This window comes from Trematomus bernacchii, unplaced genomic scaffold (assembly GCF_902827165.1).
Source record: "Trematomus bernacchii unplaced genomic scaffold, fTreBer1.1, whole genome shotgun sequence".
Classification (NCBI taxonomy): domain Eukaryota; kingdom Metazoa; phylum Chordata; class Actinopteri; order Perciformes; family Nototheniidae; genus Trematomus; species Trematomus bernacchii.
In genome coordinates, this window is record NW_022987646.1 from 1185518 (window position 1) to 1205288 (window position 19771).

The following is a 19771-nucleotide window of genomic DNA, read 5'->3' on the forward strand; positions in this document are numbered from 1 at the left end:
GCATGTTAACATGTTGTGCACTTGTAAACTCATATAACTGCATCCCAGCTAAGTGATTATTATTTGTTGACATGCCAAAGATTATTTGAAGAATCTGATTGTTTTGGCTGACGTTAGAATCGTTTTATTTCCAAACCGACTCATGTATTGCTTTTTTTTATGGTTAGGGGGCAAAGTAGTCATAAAACGTTTGTCCCGAAGGGAAAAACTGCTATTCTTATTTTTTATATTTTGTAAATATTTGTCATTATTGTTCTTATTGTTGTTGTTGTCATTTTTAATATGGTTCTGTTACGTATTTAAACAAGACACAAATGCTACCCCACCATGTCATACTCAGAGAAGTACTCATGGTGTCAGTGTGTACCAGTAAACGAGAGGGCACAGTCATTCTCTACCCTTCGGTCTCAGCAAATGTAAAGCCTGATTGTGGTTTTAACACTGGTTGACTAAAACGCTTCGTGATAAGACTGCAGTGTCAATATTTACTGGAGAAAGTTACAGCTGTGTCTTTGATAATTTTGGGACTACTTGGCAGCAGTAGCGGTCATCCTCGCAGTGACAATGGGATGCAGCAGATTTGCGCTGCTCTACGGCCTTGCTTTTATTTTTCTCGGCTTCCACCCCGGCTATGGAGACGTGAGCTACTCTATCCCGGAGGAGATGAAACGTGGATCTGTAATTGGAAATATCGCTAAAGATCTGGGCCTTGATTTGGGAAAACTGTCTTCTCGAAAGGCTCGTATCGATACTGAGGATGATAATGTCCAGTACTGCGGTGTGAATCTCAACACCGGAGATTTGATTGTACAGAAAAGGATTGACAGAGAGGGGCTTTGTGCAAAAAAGGCATCGTGTGTTTTAAAACAGGAACTTGTGCTTGAAAATCCACTAGAACTGCATCGCATTAGTATTCGCGTTCAAGATATTAATGACAATTCACCCCAATTTAAAGAGGAGTCACTTAATTTAGAAATTCAGGAATCAGCAGATAAGGGTGAACGTTTTCTCCTAGGGGAAGCACATGATGGAGACATTGGAGAAAATACTGTTCAAAGCTACTCACTTCAGCAGAACGATCATTTCAAATTAAATGTTAACGCTAAATCAGGCGGACGAAAGTACTGCGAATTAGTTTTAGATAAAGAATTAGACAGAGAGGATAACAACGATATCATGTTATTGCTTACCGCATTAGATGGAGGCTCTCCTCAGAAATCAGGTACCGTAGTCATTCACGTCACTGTGCTGGATGCTAATGATAATGTGCCAGTGTTTACACAGGCCGTTTATGAAGCCAGTCTGCCTGAAAACTCTCCTCTGGATACATTGGTGATCACAGTGAGTGCAACTGATGCAGACGCAGGTTTAAATAGCGAAATTACATATGGATTTGACCATGTTTCAGATGAAAATAGCAACGTGTTTTCTTTACACCCTAAATCGGGAGAGGTGAGAGTAGCTGAACATATTGATTATGAGAAAGTGGCATCCTATGAAATGCAAATAAGCGCGAAAGATGGTCTAGGATTAGTTTCTTACGCAACGTTAATGATTGAAATTACAGATGTTAATGATAACGCCCCTATAGTCTCTTTAAAATCCCTGACTAACCCCATACCTGAGAACGTGTCACCTGGTGCAGAGGTGGGCATAATTAACGTGCAGGATAGAGACTCTGAGAATAACAGACAGGTCCGCTGCTCCATTCAGCAAAACGTCCCTTTTAAGTTGGTTCCTTCTATTAAAAACTATTATTCTCTGGTGACCACAGGACAACTGGACCGTGAACTAGTGTCTGATTACAACATTACAATCACTGCCACTGACGAGGGCTCTCCCCCTCTGTCCTCCTCTAAAACTGTTCAGTTATCTGTAGCAGACATCAACGACAACCCACCTGTGTTTGAGGAGCAGTCCTACAGCGCATATGTGACTGAAAACAACAAACCTGGCTCCACTTTATGTTCCGTTACTGCTCGAGACCCCGACTGGAGACAAAACGGTACAGTGATTTATTCTCTGTTACCCGGTGAGGTGAACGGTGCCCCGGTGTCCTCCTATTTGTCTGTTAACGGAGACACAGGGGTGATCCACGCTGTGAGGTCGTTTGATTTTGAACAGTTCAGGAGTTTTAAAGTTCAACTGATGGCGAGAGACAACGGTTCTCCTCCGCTCAGCAGCAACGTGACCGTCAGTGTGTTCATATCGGATGTGAATGACAACTCTCCTCAGATACTGTACCCCGCCCCGGAGGGCAACTCCTTCATGACCGAGCTGGTCCCCAAAGCTGCACACGGAGGCTCTCTGGTGTCCAAAGTGATCGCGGTGGACGCGGACTCCGGACAGAACGCCTGGCTGTCCTATCATATAGTCAAATCCACTGATCCTGGACTTTTCACTATTGGTCTCCACAGCGGAGAGATCAGGACACAGCGGGACACTTCTGAGTCTGACAGCATGAAACAGAACCTTATTGTGGCAGTGAAAGATAACGGACAGCCCTCTCTCTCTGCCACCTGCTCCATGTATTTACTTATCTCTGATAACTTGGCTGAGGTGCCAGAACTGAAGGATATTTCTTACGATGAGAAGAACTCCAAACTGACCTCTTATCTGATCATCGCGCTGGTGTCAGTGTCCACCTTTTTTCTCACCTTCATCATCATCATCCTCGGTGTGAGGTTTTGTCGCAGGAGAAAACCCAGACTGTTGTTTGATGGAGCAGTTGCCATCCCCAGCGCTTATCTCCCTCCTAATTACGCAGATGTTGACGGTACAGGAACTTTACGCAGCGCTTACAATTATGACGCCTACCTGACAACAGGTTCTAGAACCAGTGACTTTAATTTCGTGTCATCTTACAATGACAACACACTGCCTGCTGACCAGACTCTGAGGAAAAGCCCTTCAGACTTTGCTGAAGTGTTTGGGGATTGTGATTCTTCTCCTGAGGTAGGGACACACCCCTTATCATGCAATTCGTGGTTATCAACCTGAAGTAGAGCTCTGCAATTTTCTTCCCTTCTTATTTCAGAAGCATTTTTACTTTTGAGTGTTCATATGGTATAAATACGGCGCACAGCCACTTAGATCCCGAGTTAACCTTTCCTTTCAAAGCCCAAACTTTTTTCGTCAAATGTCCAACCTCATCCTATAGATGCAGCAACAAAATGTTGTGAAATGTATGTTTTCTTTCTTGAATAATCGGTTTTTACAATAGCAGTGTATATTCTTAAATTATTTTAGAGGTTTCTACTGCTTAGGTATTTGTCTTTCTATATGACAGTTTGCTCTTTTCGTCATACAAAAGAAGCCAATAATATAAATGAAGTGGGATCTTGTATGTTGCTGACACGCATGTAAATTTCCTTATTTATTGCCACCTTTTTTGCCTGCATGCTTTGTCTGTCTGTCTGTCTGTCTGTCTGTCTGTCTGTCTGTCTGTCTGTCTGTCTGTCTGTATGTCTGTCTGTCTGTCTTTCTGTCTGTTTCATTAGGCAGCAATTTGAGTGAGCATTAATTTGCAGTAAACAGTATGCTCACTTTTATAAGGGTTGATTGTATCTTTACACATTTCAACAGATATGATTGTTTGGATCTTTTAATCTTTGTCTTTGCATCTCGATGCATTATAAGAACATATTTGTTTGGGTTCCTCTGTTCCTTAGTCTACCATTGTCAGTGACCCGTCAGAGACATAATGTTTGCGTAATTGTATTTCATTAGGAGACTTTACCTTCTTTTTTTAACCTTTTTCTTTCCACATGACATGTACGTCGTTTTTGTTGCGAGCGACAGTATGAAAGTGAAATGCTATTGATATCGCTCCTTGATCAGTTTGCGATGCCATTTGTTTTTTCAAATATTTAAAACTATACTATGGCATATAGCGTCTATTTCTTTATTCCACTCATGGTGTCGCTATTGGCCAGGCTATACGTGAAACATTACCTCTCCACCCTTTGGGGTGCAGACGACCGAAAGGGTATTTTGCAGTTGCTGTTGTTCCGGGGAGGCAGTCAGAGTTACTGCCATCGTTTTTCTCTTGATGTTACTGGATGATCCCTGTTGAATTTGCAATCTTAGCGAAAACCATTTGTTTTCCAACACACACATTGTCATGATGGAGCTCAGACTGAGCTACTTCGTTTTTTTTCTATTGTTGTTACACGTGAATGGGGACGTGAGCTATTCCTTTCAAGAAGAAATGAAGCGTGGATCCGTTATTGGGAATATAGCGAAGGATCTTAACCTGGAATCGAGTAAATTGTCTACTAGGAATGTCCGCATTGATGCCACAGGAAACCGCAAACGTTATTGTGACATCAATCTCAGCAACGGAGATTTAATTGTTACCGACAGGATCGACCGGGAGGAGCTTTGTGGAGAAAAGCTGTCGTGTGTAATAAAACGCGATATTGTTTTGGAGAATCCCCTGGAACTGCATCTGCTCAGTCTACACGTTCAAGATATTAATGATAACTCGCCACAATTTAAAGAAGAATCAATAATAGAAATCCATGAGTTGGCAGGCAAGGGGGCTCGTTTTGTGCTAGAGGAGGCACACGATGCGGATGTAGGGCAGAATTCAGTTCAGCAGTACAGCCTCAAAAAGAATGATCATTTCATTTTGGCTGTTGATGGAAACTCAATAGAACTTGTTCTTGAAAAAGAGCTTGATCGTGAAAAACAACAAGACATCAATTTGCTCCTCACAGCTTTAGATGGAGGCTCTCCTCAGAGATCAGGTACTGTAGTCATACACGTCACTGTGCTGGATGCTAATGATAACGCCCCAGTGTTTAGCCAGGCCGTCTACAAAGCCAGTCTGCCTGAAAACTCTCCTGTAGACACTGTAGTTGTCACAGTGAGCGCTACTGATGCAGACGAGGGAGTCAACGGAGATGTGACGTATGACTTTGGACACGTGACTGAAGATGTAAAGAGAGTTTTTAGTATTGACCGTAAAATCGGTGAAATAAAAGTGAATGGTGCAATTGACTTTGAGGCTGCGATGACATATGATTTGCGCATTAAAGCAAAGGATGGATTGGGATTGTCGTCTTATACAAAGGTAACAGTTACGGTCACAGATGTTAATGACAACACACCTATAATCTATGTGAAATCTCTGACAAATCCAGTGCATGAGAACGTGTCACCTGGTTCAGAGGTAGGCATCATTAATGTGCAGGATGCAGATTCTGAAAATAACCAACAGGTCCGCTGCTCAATTCTGAATAATGCCCCTTTTAAATTGGTTCCTTCTATTAAAAACTATTATTCTCTGGTGACCACAGGACAACTGGACCGTGAACTAGTGTCTGATTACAACATTACAATCACTGCCACTGACGAGGGCTCGCCCCCTCTGTCCTCCTCTAAAACTGTTCAGTTATCTGTAGCAGACATCAACGACAACCCACCTGTGTTTGAGAAGCAGTCCTACAGCGCATATGTGACTGAAAACAACAAACCTGGCTCCACTTTATGTTCCGTTACTGCTCGAGATCCCGACTGGAGACAAAATGGTACCGTGATTTATTCTCTGTTACCCGGTGAGGTGAACGGTGCCCGGGTGTCCTCCTATCTGTCTGTTAACGGAGACACGGGGGTGATCCACGCTGTGAGGACATTTGATTATGAACAGTTCAGGAGTTTTAAAGTCCACGTGATGGCCAGAGACAACGGTTCTCCTCCGCTCAGCAGCAACGTGACCGTCAGTGTGTTCATATCGGATGTGAATGACAACTCTCCCCAGATACTGTACCCCGCCCCGGAGGGCAACTCCTTCATGACCGAGCTGGTCCCCAAAGCTGCACACGGAGGCTCTCTGGTGTCCAAAGTGATCGCGGTGGACGCGGACTCCGGACAGAACGCCTGGCTGTCCTATCATATAGTCAAATCCACTGATCTGGGACTTTTCACTATTGGTCTCCACAGCGGAGAGATCAGGACACAGCGGGACATTTCTGAGTCTGACAGCATGAAACAGAACCTTGTTGTGGCAGTGAAAGATAACGGACAGCCCTCTCTCTCTGCCACCTGCTCCATGTATTTACTTATCTCTGATAACTTGGCTGAGGTGCCAGAACTGAAGGACATTTCTTATGATGAGAAGAACTCCAAACTGACCTCTTATCTGATCATCGCGCTGGTGTCCGTGTCCACCTTTTTTCTGACCTTTATTATCATAATCCTGGGTGTGAGGTTTTGTCGCAGGAGAAAGCCCAGACTGTTGTTTGATGGAGCAGTTGCCATCCCCAGCGCGTATCTCCCTCCTAATTACGCAGATGTTGATGGCACAGGAACTTTACGCAGCGCTTACAATTATGACGCCTACCTGACAACAGGTTCTAGAACCAGTGACTTTAAGTTCGTGTCATCTTACAATGACAACACACTGCCTGCTGACCAGACTCTGAGGAAAAGCCCTTCAGACTTTGCAGAAGTGTTTGGGGATTGTGATTCTTCTCCTGAGGTAGGAATTGTTGTGACTTAATGTTGACATCTTTGCAACATGGGATCAAGCTGTTCAGATATGTTTTTGCCGTTCTCTTTCTTTAAACGACTATTTTAGACAATGTAAGGTCGTGGAAATAAATGTAACTTCCTCTCCTGAGGTAGGGACTATACCCCTATAATGACATTTGTGTTCATCGTCCTGAAGTAGCTGGAATTTTCTTCCCTGTTGTTTTCCAGATACATTTTCCCTTTGGAGTGTTAAGAGGTATAAATACGTAGACCAACTTTTTTCAAATAGTTAATTAAAACAATTTCTAACATGTTTTACTTTCTAACATTCTATTCTTAATGAATTGCACTTTGAACAGCAGGACATTTATAAACTCAAGGCATTGTTTTTAATTAATTGTGTATACGTCCATGCCATCCTATTTGTCATCATTTTCCTCAACGAGCTAGTTTTTCCGATTTTAAAATCGATTTGACTTCAAGCAGGGTACCATTTTAGTTTGTGTTCAAATAAGATGTAACCTTGTGCTCATTAGTTGAAGTTTTTGTTTAGTGTTCATTTATTACACTTGCTGATTTTCGTTTTACATCTTTTTACATATTAATAGATTCTTGACACTTGGAAAATGTTGGTTTTGTCATGGTAATTTTATGTTTTCAGTTGAAGTCAGCAGAGTGTTTGTCTTCTATTGCAGTATATTTTCTATTATATCATTTACAGTATTGACCGATTTGCTAAATGTTTCTGGCAGAAACTTCTCTCAAAAAAAAAAGTATTATGTATTTATGTCTTAATATTTTAATATGCATTCTTGTGCTACTGATCAATGGTAATTTTCAAACTGAGCTTTGTTAAACTTAACCTATAAGGTTTCTCCTTATAGAAGTTTGCTTGGATGGGATGTCATTTGCACATTGCCTTGTTCAAAAGTGTCTGCCACATGAATACATTTAAAGTTGTATATTGATCTTGCACTTAAGGTCATACACATCCTATATTGATATCTAACAGGCTGATTTACATACGTTAACAACTGAATCACTCACAACGTATTGAGAGTAATGCATGCTTTGCATTTTAATCCAGTCCAAGCCGCTTGAGTTTGTTCTGAGTTTGTTCTGCTGATTGCTCTCTCATCTCACTTTCTTGTGAGGAATACCTGTTTACTTACTGTAAACAAAAACAAAAAAACATATCATTCAGTTTGTGTTTTCGCTGTGAGGATCCTGGCTTGGTTATGTGTTGTAGACTATTTAAAATAGTTTATTAGATTATGAAGGAATTGACAGAACATCACTTTATCCGTGAAGATACAGTCCGAGTTTCACAGGTATAGGCAGGTCATGCTGTCCGATTAAGGGACTTTCTCTTCCAGGTTTTCTAAATAGTTTTTCTAGTGCATTGGTCTTGTTAACTGCTGTACTGCCTGATTGTTTTCTGTGGGATTACCAAATTAAAAGCAATACGTCATTACCAGTCTTTTTGTTTCTAGGCTATGCTGCCAGATCTGCTTGTTTTATTATCCTTTTTTTTATAGTCAGATTTGGCTCTAATCCATCTGCTTTTTCCTTGTTGATACATGTTGACAAACTGAATAATGTATCTCTATTCTTTGATGGTTACCCCCGCGTTTTAGAAGAGGATTAGGCCCATTTTAATCAATATTTTTACTGTATGTGGTAGGGCTCTGCGATCACCCTAAAACAACATATTTTCTATAGATCCACAGTGTTATAAAAGTACATAGTATCACAGTGCAGGCAGTTTTTAAGGGTCATGGACTTTGTTCTTAAGAAACAAAAACATTGTTTCACACACACACACACACACGCACGCATGCACACACACACACACACACACACACACACACACACACACACACACACACACAGCCTTTTTATCTGTGTGTGTGTGTTCATGTGATTTTCTCTTTTGACTTTCCTCTGTTTTCAGGCCACTATGTTTAAATGGCTGCTCATTTCTCTGTCCTTGGTGCTGAACAGCTGATGCACCTTTTTGTTTAGTTATCTTCACACTTTCATCAACTGCACAGCATTACTACCATGGTTTCTCTCTGTCTTTCACTATATGTCCCTTTCTGTCAAATGTTTCATCAGAATAAAGTCTAAGTTTCATGCAGGTAGTTTAGACAGGTATACAGAAGGAAAAACGTTCTCTTTCAGGTTAGATAGTTTTTCTGGGACATTTATTTTAGTAAAGGCTGTTCTGCCTGATGTGTTTAACTTGGATTTATTGGGTTTTAGTCATTTGTATTAACTGTAGGAGCCATGAAACGTACATAGTAATGCATTTTGAATATACACATTTGTTTTGTACTAGTTATATATTTGGGTACTGGTTTGTATTATTATAAGATATGTGTTAGATCGCTATGGGTTGGTTGCTTTGGGTCACATGGTTATGGGCAGCACTCAGGGGAATAATAATCCTGTTGACCTGCGTGAGGTGTGTGTCTGTGTGGAAGAGAGGGTGACACAGGGTTGTTGTACTTTGTGTTGACCGCAAGTTTAATGATTGCTTTGATTATTATAACAATGTCTATGTCTAAGGAAAATAAGTTGATCATCCCAGTTTTCATTATTATTCAACAGAGTTTTGATCTCAGCGTGTCATATGCAAACAGGCCCAGCCTCGGCCTCTCAGCGACTTTGTTTGTTTCCTGCTGTCGCTATAAACTGTTTTATATGCTGCCTGGCCTGGTTGTCTTTATTTAATTTTGGAGTTGGATTGTAGATACACATTCAGAAATTGCATAATTTATTTCTACTCTGATGAAAGGAGTTTTCCCTCTTTCCAGGAGAGGGAAAAGGATAGCTATTGTCTTTGTGTGTTCATATCACAACTCTTTATGTCCTCTGTTTTCAAGTATATTTGAGTGTCTATAGGTCATTCCTCTGTTCTCGGTGCTAAACATCCCTTTTCCTTTCGGATGCTTTTTATTCAAGTTTCCCACACTTTCACTTTTTATTACAACACTATACTACTTTGGTTTCTCCCTGATTTCGAATACACCAATAGGAAATAAGAAAGTAAAAATGAAGGTTAATGTTGTTATCAAACCACAGGGATACATTATGACTGGTTAAAGCTGTAAGTACAATATGTAAACTTATAAACATGTACATTTTTTATTTATAAACATGTACAGTAACAGATTGTCACATAAATAATCCTTTGAACATTTTACAGACAGCTACAGACTCAGGTGCTCGGTTTTCCAAACGTTCACAACCCTGCAAATGTGACAATCTTGGTTATAATGAATATGTTCTTTATTAGGAAATGTAGTTTCACCTTTTTTTTCAAAGCAAGGAAAACAAATAATTAATATAAACGTTTATTAAAAAACAAATACTGGCTTGTCGGTTAGCATGACACCCTGTCTTAAGAAGGGTATAGACTGGATACTCACAATAACTAAACATACAAGTAAAAACAATAATTTCATGAATTGATATGCAAGACAAGATATTAATAGGAAAGGCATAGCCTGCATATGCCTAATATACCAAGTGCTGACACTGTTTCCTGGTTAAACCTAAAGGATTGCTGCGGTTGCACTTATTTCTTGTGCTTCATAATATGTTTCTATTTAATTAACAGATTATAAGAAGTTTAACGCAGGATATGCTCAATTTGAAACCTTCCATTTTTTTTTTTTAAATGAGTATTCTTGAAAACCTCAAGGTGGCGCTATATACTCGCTTTAAGATGTCTTCCTGCTTCCTTTGGTGTGGACGTTCACTATTGTTCTCCGGTCTATAGGACAGTCAGTAGTTGCTATTCGTGTTATGTGGATGAGCTGTCTTTGTTCGCTTTATTTTTTAGCCTGTTAGTAATTCATTGTCGATGATGGATTCCAACATAATCTCGTTTCAAACGTGTGGCTTCTATTTCCTCCTTATTTTCCTGGATCCCGTGTATGGAGACATGAGCTATTCTTTTCCAGAGGAGATGAAACGAGGATCAGTTATTGGAAATATGGCCAAAGACCTCGGGCTGGAAAGGAGCGCGCTCTCTAACAGAAGAGCCCGCATTGGCAGCGATGGGACTGATGAACGTTACTGTGACATAAACCTGAATAACGGGGAGTTGATTGTTGCCGACAGGATTGACCGAGAGGGGCTTTGTGGAGAAAAGGCTTCGTGCATCCTAAAATACGAGCTGGTGCTGGAGAATCCTCTCGAGCTCCATCGGATTAGTCTTCACATTCAGGATATTAATGATAATTCGCCACAATTTAAGGAAGAATTTATAAATATTGAAATTCGTGAGTCGGCAGTCAAGGGAGCTCGTTTTGTGCTGGAGGATGCGCACGATGCGGATGTAGGACAGAATTCAGTTCAGCAGTACACCCTCAAAAATAATGATAATTTCATTTTGGCTGTTGATGGAAACACAATAGAGCTTGTTCTTGAAAAGGAGCTTGATCGTGAAAATCAGCAAGAGATTAATTTGCTCCTCACAGCTTTGGATGGAGGCTCTCCTCAGAGATCAGGTACTGTAGTCATACACGTCACAGTGCTGGATGCTAATGATAACGCCCCAGTGTTTAGCCAGGCCGTCTATAAAGCCAGTCTGCCTGAAAACTCTCCTGTAGACACTGTAGTTGTCACAGTGAGCGCTACTGATGCAGACGAGGGAGTCAACGGAGATGTGACGTACGAATTTGGACATGTGACTGAAGATTTCAAGAAGATATTTAGTATTGATAGAAAAGTTGGTGATATAGGAATAATTGGTCCTGTTGATTATGAAACTACCAAATCATTTGAAATACGAGTTAAAGCAAAAGATGGGCTAGGGCTGTCATCTTATGCGAAGGTAATGATTTATATCACTGATGTAAATGATAACGCCCCTGTTATCAGTTTAACATCCCTGACAAACCCCATACCTGAAAACGTGTCACCTGGTGCAGAGGTGGGCATCATTAACGTGCAGGATAGAGACTCTGAGAATAACAGACAGGTCCGCTGCTCCATTCAGCAAAACGTCCCTTTTAAGTTGGTTCCTTCTATTAAAAACTATTATTCTCTGGTGACCACAGGACAACTGGACCGTGAACTAGTGTCTGATTACAACATTACAATCACTGCCACTGACGAGGGCTCTCCCCCTCTGTCCTCCTCTAAAACTGTTCAGTTATCTGTAGCAGACATCAACGACAACCCACCTGTGTTTGAGGAGCAGTCCTACAACGCATATGTGACTGAAAACAACAAACCTGGCTCCACTTTATGTTCCGTGACTGCTCGAGACCCCGACTGGAGACAAAACGGTACCGTGATGTATTCTCTGTTACCCGGTGAGGTGAACGGGGCCCCGGTGTCCTCCTATCTGTCTGTTAACGGAGACACGGGGGTGATCCACGCTGTCAGGTCGTTTGATTATGAACAGTTCAGGAGTTTTAAAGTCCACGTGATGGCCAGAGACAACGGTTCTCCTCCGCTCAGCAGCAACGTGACCGTCAGTGTGTTCATATCGGATGTGAATGACAACTCTCCTCAGATACTGTACCCCGCCCCGGAGGGCAACTCCTTCATGACCGAGCTGGTCCCCAAAGCTGCACACGGAGGCTCTCTGGTGTCCAAAGTGATCGCGGTGGACGCGGACTCCGGACAGAACGCCTGGCTGTCCTATCATATAGTCAAATCCACTGATCCTGGACTTTTCACTATTGGTCTCCACAGCGGAGAGATCAGGACACAGCGGGACATTTCTGAGTCTGACAGCATGAAACAGAACCTTATTGTGTCAGTGAAAGATAACGGACAGCCCTCTCTCTCTGCCACCTGCTCCATGTATTTACTTATCTCTGATAACTTGGCTGAGGTGCCAGAACTGAAGGATATTTCTTATGATGAGAATAACTCCAAACTGACCTCTTATCTGATCATCGCGCTAGTGTCCGTGTCCACCTTTTTCCTCACCTTCATTATCATCATCCTGGGTGTGAGGTTTTGTCGCAGGAGAAAGCCCAGACTGTTGTTTGATGGAGCAGTCGCCATCCCCAGCGCTTATCTCCCTCCTAATTACGCAGATGTTGACGGAACAGGAACTTTACGCAGCGCTTACAATTATGACGCCTACCTGACAACAGGTTCCAGAACCAGTGACTTTAAGTTCGAGTCATCTTACAATGACAACACACTGCCTGCTGACCAGACTCTGAGGAAAAGCCCTTCAGACTTTGCTGAAGTGTTTGGAGATTGTGATTCTTCTCCTGAGGTAGGGACACAACCCATATCTTTAAATGTGTGTTCATCCTCCTGAAGTAGCTCTTCCCTGCTTTGTTCGGATTAATTTCTCCTTTGGAGTGTTTAGAGGTATAAATACGCACAGCAACTTTTGTCAAATGTTTTATGAATAAATAAATAGTCCACATTCAAACACAGTTTCCTTTAAAACAATTATTCTTAGTAAATTGCACATTAAAACTGGATAAACTCAAGGATTTGTTTTTATGCTTCATCAGTTGTGTTGCATTATTGTCATTGTGTGTGTGTGTGTTGTTTCAGTCCATGTGCCTTCTGTGTTAAGCAGCTATTGCAAAGGTTGTTGTTTTATTAAATTCTGTTTCCTCAACAAGCTTTTTGTTCAGATTTTGAAATATTTTATTTCAACCGGTTCCTTTTTTTTATACAGATCTAACCTTAGGTTTATTAGATCAGAGTTTTGCTTGTTGTTAATTTACGTCACTTGATCATTTTTGTTTTCAATCAAGTTACGTATATGAATAGACTCTTGAAACATAGAAATAATTTGTACGACAGTGAATTTGTCATGGAAATGTTTTGTTTTTATTCAAAGTCATCAGAGTTTTCATATTACCAAAAGTATTTTTTCAAAATCTTTCAGATCTTCTGTAATGTTGTCATTTTAATGTGGCTGATTGTTATTGGAGATGTCTTGTTATCTTTTGTTCAGCATAAATTAAGTTGATTGCTGATGTTGAGCTGGGACATTGGGCTATTCTTTTTGGATTATTGGATTGGAAGTCATTTGTACATTGCTTTGGTAAAATGTGTCTGCCACATAAATACATTTACACATTGATCTTACTCTTGAGGCCAGAGTATAAATCTTATAATATTATCCAGCAGATGTTTTCATATATACCTTAACAGCGGAACGACTGGCAACTTACTGATATGCTGATGCTACTAATTCTCGTTATTCAGGATGAGAGCATAACCAGTAGTAGGCTATGTGTGTTTTGCATTTGAGTCCAGTCCACACCGCTTCAGTTTGTTCTGCTGATTGCTTTATCTTCTTACCACTGTTGTTGTGAGGAAAACATTTTGACAGGTAAAACAAAAAAAACAATACATATTATTGAGTCTGTCTTTTCACTGTGAGAATCCAGGCTTGTTTGTGTTTTGTAGACCTATTATGATAGATTTTCAGATTCTAACTTGACAGAACATCACTTGTTCATCAATATGCAGTCCCAGTTTCACACAGGTAGTTTGGGCAGGTCATGCTGACAGAATAAGGGACTTTCTTTAGTTGTTCTAGTCTATTAGTATTTGTAACTGCTTGCATGCCTGGTTGTTTTCTGTGGGTGTACCGTGTTAAAAGTGATGAGCCTTAATTTGTTTCCTGGTTGTGCTGCCCAGTCTTGTTGTTTTTCAGATTTTCGTCGGAGCTGGATCTAATGCATCTGTTGTTATCTTGTTGATAAACATTGACAAACTGTATGATTGATCTCTAATCAGTGATGGTATTAAGGAGGGTATCCAGCCTCTTTGTACAGAAAGGGCAAAGGCTGGATCAATGCATCTTTTACTGTTTATGGTGTGGTCAAGCTTTGAGATCATCTTGAATCATCATACTTTCTGTACATCTGCAGTGTTTTACACGTCTATAGTACACTTGGTACAGGTTGACTTTAAGGGTTGTGGTATTTTTTGTTGAACAGGACACTGCTCTTTATGTCCTCTGTTTTCGGCCAGAAATGTGTGACTGTCTGCTAATTGTCTCTGTCCTTGGTGCTGAACAGCTGATCGGGGCTTTTTGTTTAGTTTTCTCCACAACTTAAAACTAAAAATACTTTGAGCCCTCCCTGCAGTCATTTAAATAAACCAAGCAATTTAGGAAATCCAAATGAATTTAATGTTACCAAAACATTCACAGAGCCTCAAAATGACTGGTTTAAGATGAAGGAAAACATATATAACTACTTATACAAAATGTAAATTGTTAAATATTTAAAGGTTGTGTCTCATTGTAACTAATAAATACTTTCCTTTAAAATATAAAAAGCTACTTCCCTGTTTAATCCAACTGAAGATCCACGTGCGCTGTATTCCACATTTTTACAACCCTTCAGATGTGCTTATCTTGACTATAGTCATTTCTGCAAATGTAGTTGTACTACTTTGAAAAGAAACACATAGAAAACATCCTAATTCGGAGCATTACTAACAAGTCAATAAAAGTATGTAGATGTATTTTTATTTCATTTATATTGTTGGCTGCACAGGATAATATCAGATGATATAAACAGTAATTAATAGAACAAGTCTAAATAACAGTATATATGGACTGGATCATCACAGTTACAAAACACACAATTTAAAACAAATCAGACATAAGTTTATATGCAAGAGAAGACATAAGTAGAATATTCAAAACCAACATTATGTACTGATACTTGTTGACTTTATTAGTTTCCTGATTTAAACTTAATGGATAAATGACGTTTCGAATATTTATTTTTACATGATCATAGTTGTATTCAGAAGAGAACCGCAGGATGTGGTCAATTTTAAACCTTTTTTTTTAATCAGTGTTGTCATCGAAATTAACTCACGGTGGCGCTATATGCCTGCTTTAAGATGATTGAATTCCTTTTCCTTCGGTGTGGACGCTCATTCTTCTGCTCTTGTGCCTACATAGGGACAGTCACTCTGGATTCGCTGTTCCTTGTGTAATGTAGTTGAGCTGTCTTTATTCTCTATTTTCTTCAATCCGTCACAAACGTATATATACAGTCGATGATGGATTCCAACATAAACTCGTTTCAAACGTGCGGTTTCTTTTTACTGTTTTTTTTCCTGCATGCCGCGTATGGAGAATTGAGCTACTCTTTTCCAGAGGAAATGAAACGAGGGTCAGTTATTGGAAATATGGCCAAGGATCTCGGGCTGGACAGGAGCGCGCTCTCTAACAGAAGAGCCCGCATTGACAGCGATGGGACTGATGAACGTTACTGTGACATAAACCTGAATAACGGGGAGTTGATTGTTGCCGACAGGATTGACCGAGAGGGGCTTTGTGGAGAAAAGGCTTCGTGCATCCTAAAATACGAGCTGGTGCTGGAGAATCCTCTCGAGCTCCATCGGATAAGTCTTCACATTCAAGATATTAATGATAATTTGCCACAATTTAAGGAAGAATTTTTAAATATCGAAATTCAGGAGTCGGCAGACAAGGGAGCTCGTTTTGTGCTAGAGGAGGCACGCGATGCGGATGTAGGACAGAATTCAGTTCAGCAGTACACCCTCAAAAATAATGATAATTTCATTTTGGCTGTTGATGGAAACTCAATAGAGCTTGTTCTTGAAAAGGAGCTTGATCGTGAAAAACAACAAGAGATCAATTTGCTCCTCACAGCTTTAGATGGAGGCTCTCCTCAGAGATCAGGTACTGTAGTCATATACGTCACTGTGCTAGATGCTAATGATAACGCCCCAGTGTTTAGCCAGGCCGTCTATAAAGCCAGTCTGCCTGAAAACTCTCCTGTAGACACTGTAGTTGTCACAGTGAGTGCTACTGATGCAGACGAGGGAGTCAACGGAGATGTGACGTATGACTTTGGACATGTGACTGAAGATGTCAAGAAGATATTTAGTATTGACAGAACATTCGGTGATATAGGAATAATTGGTCCTGTTGATTATGAAACTACCAAATCATTTGAAATACGAGTTAAAGCAAAAGATGGGCTCGGGCTGTCATCTTATGCTAAGGTTATACTTTCTATCACTGATATGAATGATAATGCCCCTGTTATCAGTTTAAAATCCCTGACTAACCCCATACCTGAAAACGTGTCACCTGGAGCAGAGGTGGGCATCATTAACGTGCAGGATAGAGACTCTGAGAATAACAGAAAGCTCCGCTGCTCCATTCAGCAAAACGTCCCTTTTAAGTTGGTTCCTTCGATTAAAAACTATTATTCTCTGGTGACCACAGGACAACTGGACCGTGAACTGGTGTCTGATTACAACATTACAATCACTGCCTCTGACGAAGGCTCTCCCCCTCTGTCCTCCTCTAAAACTGTTCAGTTATCTGTAGCAGACATCAACGACAACCCACCTGTGTTTGAGGAGCAGTCCTACAGCGCATATGTGACTGAAAACAACAAACCTGGCTCCACTTTATGTTCCGTTACTGCTCGAGACCCCGACTGGAGACAAAACGGTACCGTGATTTATTCTCTGTTACCCGGTGAGGTGAACGGTGCCCCGGTGTCCTCCTATCTGTCTGTTAACGGAGACACGGGGGTGATCCACGCTGTGAGGACGTTTGATTATGAACAGTTCAGGAGTTTTAAAGTCCACGTGATGGCCAGAGACAACGGTTCTCCTCCGCTCAGCAGCAACGTGACCGTCAGTGTTTTCATATCGGATGTGAATGACAACTCTCCTCAGATACTGTACCCATCCCCGGAGGGCAACTCCTTCATGACCGAGCTGGTCCCCAAAGCTGCACACGGAGGCTCTCTGGTGTCCAAAGTGATCGCGGTGGACGCGGACTCCGGACAGAACGCCTGGCTGTCCTATCATATAGTCAAATCCACTGATCCGGGACTTTTCACTATTGGTCTCCACAGCGGAGAGATCAGGACACAGCGGGACATTTCGGAGTCTGACAGCATGAAACAGAACCTTATTGTGTCAGTGAAAGATAACGGACAGCCCTCTCTCTCTGCCACCTGCTCCATGTATTTACTTATCTCTGATAACTTGGCTGAGGTGCCAGAACTGAAGGATATTTCTTACGATGAGAAGAACTCCAAACTGACCTCTTATCTGATCATCGCGCTGGTGTCCGTGTCCACGTTTTTTCCTCACCTTCATCATCATCATCCTTGGTGTGAGGTTTTGTCGCAGGGGAAAGCCCAGACTGTTGTTTGATGGAGCAGTTGCCATCCCCAGCGCTTATCTCCCTCCTAATTACGCAGATGTTGACGGAACAGGAACTTTACGCAGCGCTTACAATTATGACGCCTACCTGACAACAGGTTCTCGAACCAGTGACTTTAAGTTCGAGTCATCTTACAATGACAACACACTGCCTGCTGACCAGACTCTGAGGAAAAGCCCTTCAGACTTTGCTGAAGTGTTTGGAGATTGTGATTCTTCTCCTGAGGTAGGGACACAACCCATATCTTTACATTCGTGTTCATCCTCCTGAAGTAGCTCTTCCCTGCTTTGTTCGGATTAATTTCTCCTTTGGCGTGTTTAGAGGTATAAATACGCACAGCAACTTTTGTCAAATGTTTTATGAATACATAAATAGTCCACATTCAAACACAGTTTCCTTTAAAAAAAATATTCTTAGTAAATTGCACATTAAATAGCTGGATAAACTCAAGGATTTGTTTTTATACTTCATCAGTTGTGTTGCATTATTGTCATTGTGTGTGTGTGTATCCCTTGTTTCAGTCCATGTGCCTTCTGTGTTAAGCAGCTATTGCAAAGGTTGTTGTTTTATTAAATTATGTTTCCTGAACAAGCTTTTTGTTCAGATTTTGAAATCTTTTATTTCAACCGGTACCTTTTCTTTCATAAAGTAAATATCTAATTTTAGGCTTATTAGATTAGAGTTTTGCTTGTTGTTAATTTACGTCACTTGATCATTTTAGTTTTCAATCAAGTTACGTATATGAATAGATTCTTGAAACATAGAAATAATTTGTACGACAGTGAATTTGTCATGGAAATGTTTTGTTTTTGTTCAAAGTCATCAGTTTTCATATTACCAAAAGTATTTTTTCAAAATCTTTCAGATCTTCTGTAATGTTGTCATTTTACTGTGGCTGATTGTTATTGGAGATGTCTTGTTATCTTTTGGTCAGTATAAATTAAGTTGATTGCTGATGTTGAGCTGGGACATTGGGCTATTCTTTTTGGATTATTGGATTGGAAGTCATTTGCACATTGCTTTGGTCAAATGTGTCTGCCACATAAATACATTTACACGTTGATCTTACTCTTGAGGCCAGCGTATAAATCTTATAATATTATCCAGCAGATGTTTTTATATATACCTTAACAGCGGAACGACTGGCAACTTATTGATATGCTGATGCTACTAATTCTCGTTATTTAGGATGAGAGCATAACCAGTAGTAGGCTATGTGTGTTTTGCATTTGAGTCCAGTCCACACCGCTTCAGTTTGTTCTGCTGATTGCTTTCTCTTCTTACTGTGGTTGTGAGGAACAAATGTTGACAGTAAAAACAATACATATTATTAAACCTGTGTTTTCACTGTATGGCTTGGTTGTGTTTTGTAGACCTATTATGATAGATTTTCAGATTCTAACTTGACAGAACATCACTTGTTCATCAATATGCAGTCCCAGTTTCACACAGGTAGTTTAGGCAGGTCATGCTGACAGAATAAGGGACTTTCTTTACATAGTTGTTCTCGTCTATTAGTATTTGTAACGGCTTTTCTAACTGATTGTTTTCTGTGGGTTTACCTGGTTAAAAGTGATGAGCCTTCATTTATTTCCTGGTTGTGCTGCCCAGTCTTGTTGTTTTTCAGATTGTCGTCGGAGCTGGATCTAATGCATCTGTTGTTATCTTGTTGATAAACATTGACAAACTGTATGATTGATCTCTAATCAGTGATGGTAATAAGGAGGGTATCCAGCCTCTTTGTACACAAAGGGCAAAGGCTGGATCAATGCATCTTTTACTGTTTATGGTGTGGTCAAGCTTTGAGATAATCTTGAATCATCATACTTTCTGTACATCTGCAGTGTTTTACACGTCTATTGTACACTTGGTACAGGTTGACTTTAAGGGTTGTGGTATTTTTTGTTGAACAGGACACTGCTCTTTATGTCCTCTGTTTTCGGCCAGAATTGTTTGACTGTCTGCTAATTGTCTCTGTCCTTGGTGCTGAACAGCTGATAGGGGCTTTTTGTTCAGTTTTCTCCACAACTTAAAACTAAACATACTTTGAGCCCTCCCTGCAGTCATTTAAATAAACCAAGCAATTTAGGAAATCCAAATGAAGTTAATGTT

At 40.6% G+C, this 19771-nt stretch overlaps 4 protein-coding genes and 1 pseudogene across 6 annotated transcripts in view; all 5 read left to right on the top strand.

The window, feature by feature from the left end:
* LOC117485400 (protocadherin gamma-C5-like) overlaps positions 1 to 19771 on the top strand; it is a 243915-nt gene that overhangs the window by 8160 nt on the left and 215984 nt on the right. The gene's annotated exons all lie outside the window — the stretch shown is intronic.
* On the top strand, positions 565 to 3000 carry LOC117485425 (protocadherin beta-16-like). The gene has a single exon (XM_034133981.1). It carries the CDS (start codon positions 565 to 567, stop codon positions 2998 to 3000), a length of 2436 nt encoding a protein of 811 aa, XP_033989872.1.
* On the top strand, positions 4124 to 8485 carry LOC117485426 (protocadherin gamma-A11-like). Its single transcript, XM_034133982.1, has 2 exons — positions 4124 to 6484; positions 8432 to 8485. Exons 1-2 carry the CDS (start codon positions 4124 to 4126, stop codon positions 8483 to 8485), a joined length of 2415 nt encoding a protein of 804 aa, XP_033989873.1.
* LOC117485427 (protocadherin gamma-A11-like) lies at positions 10352 to 12775 on the top strand. The gene has a single exon (XM_034133983.1). The coding sequence runs from the start codon at positions 10352 to 10354 to the stop codon at positions 12773 to 12775; it is 2424 nt and encodes an 807-aa protein (XP_033989874.1).
* LOC117485409 lies at positions 15505 to 17944 on the top strand (annotated as a pseudogene).

Bases quoted from the DNA above. Each gene is read 5' to 3' on its own strand.
- LOC117485427 (XM_034133983.1), top strand. From the start codon at position 10,352: ATGGATTCCAACATAATCTCGTTTCAAACGTGTGGCTTCTATTTCCTC.
- LOC117485426 (XM_034133982.1), top strand. From the start codon at position 4,124: ATGATGGAGCTCAGACTGAGCTACTTCGTTTTTTTTCTATTGTTGTTA. The intron at 6,485-8,431 runs GTAGGAATTGTT...CTCTGTTTTCAG, and splicing joins ATTGTGATTCTTCTCCTGAG to GCCACTATGTTTAAATGGCT.
- LOC117485425 (XM_034133981.1), top strand. From the start codon at position 565: ATGGGATGCAGCAGATTTGCGCTGCTCTACGGCCTTGCTTTTATTTTT.